A 12,933-nucleotide genomic window follows, 5' to 3' on the forward strand; every position below is an offset into this window, starting at 1 on the left:
TGTGGAAAATCCTTTGTGTCTAAATCTAATATGAAGATACATACATTGATTCATACAGGAGAGAAACCTTATTTGTGCAACACATGTGGAAAATCCTTTACAACTAAAAGCGAAATTAAGAGACATTCATTCCTTCACACGGGAAAGAGCCCTTATAAGTGCACTTCATGTGGAAAATCCTTTGCATCAAAACGCTATTTGAAGATACATACATTGATTCATACAGGACAGAAACCTTATAATTGCACTACATGTGGAAAATCCTTTACAACCAAAAGCGAAATGAAGAGACATTCATTCGTTCACACGGGAGAGAGCCCTTATAAGTGCACTTCATGTGGAAAATCCTTTGTGTCTAGATCCGTTATGAAGAATCATACATTGCTTCATACAGGAGAGAGACCCTATAAGTGCACTACGTGTGGAAAATCCTTTGTGTCTAAAACCGTTATGAAGAATCATACATTGCTTCATACAGGAGAGAGACCCTATAAGTGCACTACGTGTGGAAAATCCTTTATAACCAAAGGCGAAATGAAGAAACATTCATTGGTTCACATGGGAGAGAGCCCTTATAAGTGCACTTCATGTGGAAAATCCTTTGTGTCTAGATCCGTTATGAAGAATCATACATTGCTTCATACAGGAGAGAGACCCTATAAGTGCACTACGTGTGGAAAATGTGTTGCAACAAAATTCAGTTTGAAGACACATTCATTGACTCATTCAGGAGATAAACCTTATGAGTGCAATACATGTGGAAAATCCTTTATAACCAAAGGCGAAATGAAGAGACATTCATTGGTTCATATGGTAGAGAGTCCTTATAAGTGCACTTTATGTGGAAAATCCTTTGTGTCTAACACCGTTATGAAGAAACATTCATTGGTTCATTCAGAGATAGACCTTTTAAGTGCTCTACATGTGGCAAATCCTTTACAACCAGAAGTGATAAAAAGAGATATTCATTGGTTCATTCAGAGAGAGACCTTTTAAGTGCTCTACATCATGTGGCGAATCCTTTACAACCAGAAGTGATATGAAGAGACATTCATTGGTTCATTTAGAGAGGGACCTTTTAAGTGCTCTACATGTGGCAAATCCTTTACAACCAGAAGTGATAAAAAGAGATATTCATTGGTTCATTCAGAGAGAGACCTTTTAAGTGCTCTACATCATGTGGCGAATCCTTTACAACCAGAAGTGATATGAAGAGACATTCATTGGTTCATTTAGAGAGGGACCTTTTAAGTGCTCTACATGTGGCAAATCCTTTACAACCAGAAGTGATAAAAAGAGATATTCATTGGTTCATTCAGAGAGAGACCTTTTAAGTGCTCTACATCATGCGGCGAATCCTTTACAACCAGAAGTGATATGAAGAGACATTCATTGGTTCATTTAGAGAGGGACCTTTTAAGTGCTCTACATGTGGCAAATCCTTTACAACCAGAAGTGATATGAAGAGACATTCATTGGTTCATTCAGAGAGAGACCTTTTAAGTGCTCTGCATGTGGCAAATCTTTTACAACCAGAAGTGATATGAAGAGACATTCATTGGTTCATTAAGAGAGAGACCAAGTGGATTGCATTGGAACACTTTCTGTGGATTTAACAAACAAGTTATTTGTCAAAGTCACGGGGTTGTGCTGGAGGCAATTCCTCAGGTAGGTACATTTTCTTTTTCATTCACATAATAGTCATTCAAAATGTTACCATCAATTACAATATTTCACTATATTTAATTTTTTATTTGCTTCTTCTGAGTTAATTCCTGGTTTTTTTACATGTACGATACATTCCAGTACATACAAACAAAACACAGTTAATAGTTTCAAGTTGACAAAATGTTGCTTTACAGACTCATTATAATCTAAGTTTAACATTATTATTATTGGTTTTTTTTTTCATCTGTAAAACAAGTATATTATCTATTCTTTTCTGGGAAGTGCCTCATACACTACAATTGCATAAGACATGTGTGATTGGATATGGGAATGAAAACTATTTGTAATGTTGATAAATCACTTAAATAAAACATTCTTTTTGGGAGGCAGAATTTACCTTACGTACAATGCTTTCCACATGATAATCCCACCTAAGACATTCATCAATATGGATACATAACAATTTTGTACAATTAATACCTAATTAATTTGATTTATTGTGTTGTTGTTAATAAACATGAGGGCTACACTTATTCTTGTTCTGCTTTGTACTGAATGATATAAAATGTTTGTTTTTTTGAATTTAATATTAATCGATTGTTTACTAAAAATGCTTGGATTTGTGTTAATTCTATGTGAGCTGCTACTTCTAGATCAATCTGGCATTTAGCAGATACAATGAGATTATTATCGTCAGCATACTGTGGGAGTTTATAATTATATATTTCATTGTTACCTAGACATTTTAGCATATTCTTAACATAACAAATAAAAAGTAAAGGTCCAAGAATAGACCCTTGCAAGACGCCATGCTTTATATTTTTTGTTGAGGAGGTAATTTTTAAAATTTGAGTTGTAAGTTGTTTATATGACTGATTTCTGTAAAATGCTTTCTATTGGTGAGATATGACTTGAACCACTGGAAAGGAGTTTTTGTTTTTGAATCCAAAGATAATGTGATTTCTGTAGCACCCTTTCATGTGAAATACTATCAAATGCTTTAGAAAGGTCCATGAAAATACTAGCAACACTTTTTTGTCTATTGATTCTATAATTGATTCAGTAAAATTGATCAGAGCTGTGGTCACAGATTTAACTTTGCAAAAACCATTTTGTTCGTAATCTAAAAGACTATTTTGTTCTAAAAATGACATGAGTCTTCCATGCATGGCTTTTTCAAAAACTTTAAAGATTGAAGAGAGAATATAAACTGGACGATAAATCTTCAATTTGTCCGGGAAGTTGCCAGAAATTAAGGGTGAATTTATCAGGTATAATAAAGGCTTTATCAATGTAATTTTTGAAAACTTTATGACTGTATACCACTTACTATGTTACCAATTAGGTGGTACACTTTAATTTAAAATGAATCACAATTTTACTGGTAGTAGAAGTGAGATGAATTAAAAGACAAAGTAGGCCAAAGATATATATATATTCTATAAATTTCAAATTTTCACAAAATACACTTTCCTAATAAAATTCAGTTTCATTCTTATTAGTTCCAATTATTGTACTAAATAATAAAAAACTGGAAAGGTCTTACTTTAATCAGAGACTCTGGGTTTAATGGTCAGAACTGGCACTAGAAGTTACTATGAAACTAGAAGTGGTAGTACCAAGAAGAAGAATGAAAGAAGTGGTTGATATCTGTAATTTCTACAGCAACCACTTTCAATAGACCAACATTTCCAGTGAACTTAACTGACAAAAACTTGAATATCTTATCTAGTACCACTACCAACCTACAAAGTTAAATCCTTTAAAATGCATGACACTATTTCTTAAGTTTTTGTCTTAGCATTGATTAAATAGTTTAATTTTGTTTAGGTCATTTCAATTTAATTAATTTACCTCGGTACAACTATTATTGGCAATTTCATCATATACGTAAGAGTTTTTATTTTTCAAAGAATCAATTACTTTAGCTAATTTGTCCTCATTAAGTGGATTCCATTGGAACACTTTCTGTGGATTTAACAAACGAGTTATTTTTCAAAGTCACTGGCTGTGCTGGAGGCAATTCCTCAAGTACATTTTCAATTGTAAAATTGAAATTATCAGTATTAAGAATCTATTTTTCAGGTGTCTGTACAGAGACCGTAGTCTGTTCTTATCACTATTTGTTAGAAGTTATTAATAAATTGCAGGTTTAAGGATTAGTTTTTAATTTTCAGATTTTAATTTTTGTGTTAGGCAATATTGTATCCAAGTCTTACCTTGAGACCTACGGTAATAGCTTATTCCCTATATGGGAATTTTGTTGAAAACTATAAAATTGAATTTGAGGCATTTATAATTTTATTTTATGAACACAACTATTTTTTTGATTAGTAAACCTTCATTATAGCCAAAGTGCTCTCTACTACAGCGCTGTTCATGAAGGAATTTGAACTAAACTATGATGTCATCGATGCCTCATTAATATCTTTCGTGGCTGCAAGTCAGACCTAGGGGGGGCCTTGGTTAGACCCGCTTATTTCACAATTTGAGCCAGCTGATCCAAAGAAATTAAATATAATACATTACAAAACTATGTGGTAGGTTTGTTTAATCTTAAAATGACTGTAGCCTACAAAAGATGTAAAGATCAAAATGTTCATATTTCGTGTCCCATTCCCGTTGCAAAGCACGGGTACAAGGTACAACAGCTGGTAATTTTATAAAAATTAAATTTCATTCAATAGAATTTAAATTATTGACTAATGAACCTTTTTTTATAGGTTGTTGCAGTAAAAGGAATTAAAACAACAGATTATATCGATTTAAGAATTTATATGATACAATATAATGATACAGAAAGACAATAGAAAAGTAAAATCACTCAAGTATATTGTAAACCCACCTAATATGCATAGCAAGATTTGAATATGAGAAGATTCAATGTTGAATGAGAGAGGAAGCCTATCATGTATCTGTTATGTACGTTCAAGAAGTCCTACTAACAAGATTACTATTAATAATATATACAAAGCCCCCTGATTTGTTAAGTTTTCTGAAAAGTTACTAGATTTATGTAATAAGTTTAGCAGAAATAAAAAGTGCAAGAGTAGAAATGTTAACTGGCACTAAAAGTTTTCTTCTCAAGTGTCCAATATGTGAGCAAAGTTGTTCAACTAAATACGCAATGAAGATCCATATATTATATCACACAGGAGAGCGCCCCTTTAAATGTTTGACATGTGGGAAAACCTTTTTCCACCTAAAACAAGTAAAGCGTCATTTGTTGACGCATTCTTGGAAGTGTCCTTACAAGTGCACTTCATGTGAAAAATCCTTTGTGTCTAAAGCTGTTATGAAGAAGCATACATTGGTTCACACAGGAGAGAGACCTTTCAAGTGTTCTACATGTGGCAAATCCTTTAAAACTAAATGCCATATGAAGATACATTCGTTGTGTCATACAGGAGAAAAACCTTATCAGTGTACTTTATGTGGCAAATCGTTTAGAACCAAAAGCGAAATGAAGAGACATTCATTGGTTCACACAGGAGAAAGGCCTTATAAGTGCACTACATGTGGAAAATCCTTTGTGTCTAAAGACGTTATGAAGAATCATACATTGCTTCATACAGGAGAGAGACCCTATAAGTGCACTTCATGTGGAAAATCCTTTGCATCAAAACACTATTTAAAGAAACATACATTGATTCATTTAAGAGAGGGACCCTATAAGTGCACTACATGTGGAAAATCCTTTGTGTCTAAATATAATATGAAGAGACATACATTGATTCATACAGGAGAGAGACCCTATAAGTGCGCTACATGCGGAAAGTTTTTTGCATCAAACCGCTATTTGAAGAAACATACATTGATTCATTTAAGAGAGAGACCCTATAAGTGCACTACATGTGGAAAATCCTTTGTGTCTAAATATCATATGAAGACACATTCATTGATTCATACAGGAGAGAGACCTTATGAGTGCACTACATGTGGCAAATCCTTTACAACCAAAAGCGAAATGAAGAAACATTCTTTCGTTCACACGGGAGAGAGCCCTTATAAGTGCACTTCATGTGGAAAATCTTTTGTGTCTAAAACCGTTATGAAGAATCATACATTGGTTCATACAGGAGAGAGACCCTATAAGTGCACTACATGTGGAAAATCCTTTGTGTATAAATATAATATGGAGACACATTCATTGGTTTATACAGAAGAGAGACCTTACAAGTGTACTACTTGTGGAAAATGTTTTGCATCAAAATTCAGAATAAAGCAACATACATTGGTTCATACAAAAGAGAGACCTTACAAGTGTACTACTTGTGGAAAATGTTTTGCATCAAAATTCAGAATAAAGCAACATACATTGGTTCATACAAAAGAGAGACCTTACAAGTGTACTACTTGTGGAAAATGTTTTGCATCAAAATTCAGAATAAAGCAACATACATTGGTTCATACAAAAGAGAGACCTTACAAGTGTACTACTTGTGGAAAATGTTTTGCATCAAAATTCAGAATAAAGCAACATACATTGGTTCATACACGAGAGAGACCTTTTAAGTGCTCTACATGTGGCATATGCTTTACAACCAGAAGCGATATGACAAGACATTCATTCGTTCACATGAGATAGAGCATTTAAAAGTGCACTTAATGTGGAAAATCCTTTGTGTCTAAAGCCGTTATGAAGATACATTAATTGATTCATACAGAAGAGAGACCTTACAAGTGCACTACGGAAAATCCTTTGCATCTAAAGCAGTTAGTTATGAAGAGACATTCATTGTCTCATACAGAAGAAAGACCTTACAAGTGTACTACGGATAATCATCTGCTTCTAAAGTCGTTATGAAGAGACATTCATTGGTTCATACAGAAGAAAGACCTTACAAGTGTACTACGGATAATCATCTGCTTCTAAAGTCGTTATGAAGAGACATTCATTGGTTCATACAGAAGAAAGACCTTACAAGTGTACTACGGATAATCCTCTGCTTCTAAAGCCGTTATGAAGAGACATTCATTGGTTCATACAGAAGAAAGACCTTACAAGTGTACTACGGATAATCCTCTGCTTCTAAAGTCGTTATGAAGAGACATTCATTGGTTCATTCAGAGAGAGACCTTTTAAGTGCTCTACATGTGGCAAATCCTTTACAACCAGAAGTGATACAAAGAGATATTCATTGGTTCATTCAGAGAGAGACCTTTTAAGTGCTCTACATCATGTGGCGAATCCTTTACAACCAGAAGTGATATGAAGAGACATTCATTGATTCATTCAGAGAGAGACCTTTTAAGTGCTCTACATGTGGCAAATCCTTTACAACCAGAAGTGATATGAAGAGAGTGAAGAGACATTCATTGGTTCATTTAGAGAGAGACCTTTTAAGTGCTCTACATGTGGCAAATCCTTTACAACCAGAAGTGCTATGAAGAGACATTCATTGGTTCATTCAGAGAGAGACCTTTTAAGTGCTCTACATGTTGCAAATCCTTTACAACCAGAAGTGATATGAAGAGACATTCATTGGTTCATTTAGAGAGAGACCTTTTAAGTGTGCTACATGTGGCAATCCTTTACAACCAGAAGTGATATGAAGAGACATTCATTGGTTCATTCAGGGAGAGACCTTTTAAGTGCTCTACATGTGGCAAATCCTTTACAACCAGAAGTGATATGAAGAGACATTCATTGGTTCATTAAGGGAGAGACCAAGTGGATTGCATTGGAACACTTTCTGTGGATTTAACAAACAAGTTATTTGTCAAAGTCACGGGGTTGTGCTGGAGGCAATTCCTCAGGTAGGTACATTTTCTTTTGCATTCACATAATAGTCATTCAATAGTTACCATCAATTACAATATTTCACTATATATAATTTTTTATTTGCTTCTTCTGAGTTAATTCCTGGGTTTTTAACATGTACGATACATTCCAGTACATACAAACAAAACACAGTTAATAGTTTCAAGTTGACAAAATGTTGCTTTACAGACTCATTATAATCTAGGTTTAACATTATTATTATTGGTTTTTTTTTTCATCTGTAAAACAAGTATATTATCTATTATTTTCTGGGAAGTGCCTCATACATTACAATTGCATAAGAAATGTGTGATTGGATATGGGAATGAAAACTATTTGTAATGTTGATAAATCACTTAAATAAAACATTCTTCTTGGGAGACAGAATTTACCTTACGTACAATGCTTTCCACATGATGATCCCACCTAAGACATTCATCAATATGGATACATAACAATTTTGTACAATTAATACCTAATTAATTTGTTTTATTGTGTTGTTGTTAATAAACATGAGGGCTACACTTATTCTTGTTCTGCTTTGTACTGAATTATATAAAATGTTTGTTTTTTTGAATTTAATATTAATCGATTGTTTACTAAAAATTCTTGGATTTGTGTTAATTCTATGTGAGCTGCTACTTCTAGATCAATCTGGCATTTAGCAGATACAATGAGATTATTATCGTCAGCATACTGTGGGAGTTTATAATTATATATTTCATTGTTACCTAGACATTTTAGCTTATTCTTAACATAACAAATAAAAAGTAAAGGTCCAAGAATAGACCCTTGCAAGACGCCATGCTTTATATTTTGTGTTGAGGAGGTAATTTTTAAAATTTGAGTGTTCAGTTGTTTATATGACTGATTTCTGTAAAATGCTTCCTGTTAGTGAGATATGACTTGAACCACTGGAAAGGGGTTTTTGTTTTTGAATCCAAAGATAATGTGATTTCTGTAGCACCCTTTCATGTGAAATACTATCAAATGCTTTAGAAAGGTCCATGAAAATACTAGCAACACTTTTTTGTCTATTGATTCTATAATTGATTCAGTAAAATTGATCAGAGCTGTGGTCACAGATTTAACTTTGCAAAAACCATTTTGTTCGTAATCTAAAAGACTATTTTGTTCTAAAAATGACATGAGTCTTCCATGCATGGCTGTTTCAAAAACTTTTAAGATTGAAGAGAGAATATAAACTGGACGATAATTCTTCAATTTGTCCGGGAAGTTGCCACAAATTAAGGATGAATTTATCAGGTATAATACAGGCTTTATCAATGTAATTTTTTTAAATTTTATGACTGTATACCCCTTACCATGTTGCCAATTAGGTGGTACACTTTAATTTAAAATGAATCACAATTTTACTGGTCGTAGAAGTGAGATGAATTAAAAGACAAAGTAGGCCAAAGATATATATATATTCTATAAATTTCAAATTTTCACAAAATACACTTTCCTAATAAAATTCAGTTTCATTCTTATTAGTTCCAATTATTGTACTAAATAATAAAAAACTGGAAAGGTCTTACTTTAATCAGAGACTCTGGGTTTAATGGTCAGAACTGGCACTAGAAGTTACTATGAAACTAGAAGTGGTAGTACCAAGAAGAAGAATGAAAGAAGTGGTTGATATCTGTAATTTCTACAGCAACCACTTTCAATAGACCAACATTTCCAGTGAACTTAACTGACAAAAACTTGAATATCTTATCTAGTACCACTACCAACCTACAAAGTTAAATCCTTTAAAATGCAGGACACTATTTCTTAAGTTTTTGTCTTACCATTGATTAAATAGTTTAATTTTGTTTAGGTCATTTCAATTTAATTAATTTACCTCGGTACAACTATTATTGGTAATTTCATCATATACGTAAGAGTTTTTATTTTTCAAAGAATCAATTACTTTAGCTAATTCGTCCTCATTAAGTGGATTCCATTGGAACACTTTCTGTGGATTTAACAAACGAGTTATTTTTCAAAGTTTGTGGCTGTGCTGGAGGCAATTCCTCAAGTACATTTTCAATTGCAAAATTGAAATTATCAGTATTAAGAATCTATTTTTCAGGTGTCTGTACTATTCCAAAACATTAAAAATCATTGGAGACCGTAGTCTGTTCTTATCACTATTTGTTAGAAGTTATTAATAAATTGCAGGTTTAAGGATTCGTTTTTAATTTTCAGATTTTAATTTTATCCAAGTCTTACCTTGAGACCTACGGTAATAGCTTATTCCCTATATGGGAATTTTGCTGAAAACTATAAAATTGAATTTGAGGCATTTATAATTTTATGTTATGAACACAACTATTTTTTTGATTAGTAAACCTTCATTATAGCCAAAGTGCTCTCTACTACAGCGCTGTTCATGAAGGAATTTGAACTAAACTATGATGTCATCGATGCCTCATTAATATCTCTCGTGGCTGTAAGTCAGACCTAGGGGGGGGGCCTTAGTTAGACCCGCTTATTTCACAATTTGAGCCAGCTGATCCAAAGAAATTAAATATAATACATTACAAAACTATGTGGTAGGTTTGTTTAATCTTAAAATGACTGTAGCCTACAAAAGATGTAAAGATCAAAATGTTCATATTTCGTGTCCCATTCCCGTTGCAAAGCACGGGTACAAGGTACAACAGCTAGTAATTTTATAAAAATTAAATTTAATTCAATAGAATTTAAATTATAGACTAATGAACCTTTTTGTTGTAGGTTGTGGCAGTAAAAGGAATTAAAACAACAGATTATATTGATTTAAGAATTTATATGATACAATATAATAATACAGAAAGACAATAGAAAATTAAAATTACTCAAGTATATTGTAAACTACCTAATATGCATAGCAAGATTTGAATATGAGAAGATTCAATGTTGAATGAGAGAAGAAGCCTATCATGTATCTGTTATGTACATTTAAGAAGTCCTACTAAGAAGATTACTATTTAAAATACATACAAAGCCTTCTGATTTGTTAAGTTTTCTGAATAGTCACTAGATTTATGTAATAAGTTTAACGGAGATAAAAGTGCAAGAGTAGAAATGTTAACTCGTACTCAAGATTTTCCTCTCAAGTGTCCAATGTGTGAGCAAAGATGTTCAACTCAATCAGCAATGAAGGTCCATATATTATATCACACAGGAGAGCGTCCCTTTAAATGTTTGACATGTGACAAAACCTTTTTCCACCTAAAACAAGTAAAGCGTCATTTGTTGATACATTATTGGAAGTGTCCTTACAAGTGCACTTTATGTGAAAAATCCTTTGTGTCTGCAGCTGTTATGAATACACATTCATTGGTTCATACAGGAGAGAGACCTTTCAAGTGTTCTTCATGTGGAAAATCCTTTAAAACCAAAGGTGAAATTAAGAGTCATTCATGGGTCCATACAGGAGAGAGACCTTTTAAGTGCTCTGCATGTGGCAAATCCTTTAAAACCAAAGGTGATATTAAGAGGCATTCATGGGTCCATACAGGAGAAAGACCTTTTAAGTGTTCTACATGTAGTAAATCATTTGCAACCAAAAGCGAAATGAAGAGACATTCATTCGTTCACACGAGAGAGAGCCCTTACAAGTGCACTTCATGTGGGAAATGCTTTGTGTCTAAAGCCGATTTGAAGAATCATACATTGCTTCATACAGGAGAGAGACCCTATAAGTGCACTATATGTGGCAAATCCTTTATAACCAAAAGCGAAATGAAGAGACATTCATTCGTTCACATGGTAGAAAGCCCTTTTAAGTGCACTTTATGTGGAAAATCCTTTGTGTCGAAATCCGTTATGAAGAAACATACATTGGTTCATACAGGAGAGAGACCTTTTAAGTGTTCTACATGTGGTAAATCATTTGCTACCAAAGGCGAAATGAAGACACATTCATTCGTTCACACCAGAGAAAGCCATTACAAGTGCCCTTCATGTGGAAAATCCTTTGTGTCTAAAGCCCTTATGAAGATACATGCATTGGTTCATACAGTAGAGAGACCCTATAAGTGCACTACATGTGGAAAATTCTTTGCATCAAAACACTATTTGAAGAAACATACATTGAATCATACAAGAGAGATCCTATAAGTGCACTGCATGTGAAAAATCCTTTGTGTCTAAAAATAATATGAAGATACATACATTGATTCATACAGTAGAGAGACCCTTTATGTGTGCTTCATGTGGAAAATTCTTTGCATCAAAACGCTATTTGAAGGTACATACATTGATTCATACAGGAGAGAGATCATATTATAAATGCACTACATGTGGAAAATCCTTTGTGTCTAAAAATAATATGAAGATACATACATTGGTTCATACAGAAGAAAGACCTTACAAGTGCACTACAGATAATCCTTTGCTTCTAAAGCCATTATGAAGAGACATTCATTTTTTCATACAGAAGAAAGACCTTACAAGTGCACTACGGATAATCCTTTGCTTCTAAAGCCGTTATGAAGAGACATTCATTGGTTCATACAAATGAGAGACCTTACAAGTGCACTACATGTGGAAAATCCTTTGTGTCTAGATCCGTTATGAAGAGACATTCATTGGTTCATACAGAAGAGAGACCTTACAAGTGCACTACGAATAATCTTTTGCTTCTAAAGCCCTTATGAAGAGACATTCATAGGTTCATACGGAAGAAAAACTTAACAAGCACACTACAGAAAATCCTTTGTGTCTAAAGATGTTATAAAGAGACATTCATTGGTTCATACAGAAGAGAGACCTTACAAGTGCACTACGGAAAATGCTTTGCTTCTAAAGCCGTTATGAAGAGACATTCATTAGTTCATTATAGTAGCTGTTATGGAAAATCAACAACACGTTATAATACATCTTAGGTTATTCATTACATTTCTTGCTATTTTTGATCATGTGTGTATTTACTTATGATCAGCTGTTACCAACATGAATTAAATCAACAACTTAACAAAACAAAAAAATATACTATGAAAACTTTAACTTTGAATCCCTTCACTACACTTCACAACACAACACTTAAATCACAACATTAACAATTCAAGTAAATTTTTTTAATTCCTCAACAACTAACAACGGGCCATACGTTCAATATACTGATGGGGGGTTCTCTACCATTGCCGATGGCCTGTGATGTGAGTCACGTAGATGTTCCGCGACCACATGATCACATCAGAGACTATCTGGCGTCTAATGGCCTGGGCACAGCGCGAGGATATATTTAAGAGTTTTAATACTCTTTCGTTCGTCGTGTCCCAGGATCAAATCAAATCAAATCAATCAATCTTTATTCCGAGACAACAATGTACAAAAATCATACAATGCTGCAAATCATACAATATCCCAAGGAACCCACAATGAAACCATCCAGGGTGACGGTGTATCCCTTGAGGCGAAGCTCATCGGCGCTTTTGTGACTCGTTTGTGACGACCAGGTCGGGCCTCAAGGTGCTCTCAACACCGGGGACAGTCAGGCCATCCCTGGTGGTTCCGGTCCTTTC

The 12,933-nt window shown here is 33.7% G+C and overlaps 1 protein-coding gene across 1 annotated transcript; it reads left to right on the forward strand.

Moving 5' to 3' along the window:
* Positions 1-6,664: 6,664 nt before the first annotated feature.
* LOC128987271 (gastrula zinc finger protein XlCGF8.2DB-like) lies at positions 6,665-11,538 on the forward strand. Its single transcript, XM_054408031.1, has 2 exons — positions 6,665-7,428; positions 10,160-11,538. The coding sequence occupies exon 2, from the start codon at positions 10,490-10,492 to the stop codon at positions 11,525-11,527; it is 1,038 nt and encodes a 345-aa protein (XP_054264006.1). The 5' UTR covers positions 6,665-7,428; positions 10,160-10,489; the 3' UTR covers positions 11,528-11,538.
* Positions 11,539-12,933: the final 1,395 nt, after the last annotated feature.

The sequence above is a fragment of the Macrosteles quadrilineatus genome, unplaced genomic scaffold, assembly GCF_028750875.1.
Source record: "Macrosteles quadrilineatus isolate MER2022 unplaced genomic scaffold, UCM_ALF_1.0 Scaffold_2__2_contigs__length_208266976, whole genome shotgun sequence".
Lineage (NCBI taxonomy): Eukaryota > Metazoa > Arthropoda > Insecta > Hemiptera > Cicadellidae > Macrosteles > Macrosteles quadrilineatus.

Bases quoted from the DNA above. Each gene is read 5' to 3' on its own strand.
- LOC128987271 (XM_054408031.1), top strand. From the start codon at position 10,490: ATGTTAACTCGTACTCAAGATTTTCCTCTCAAGTGTCCAATGTGTGAG.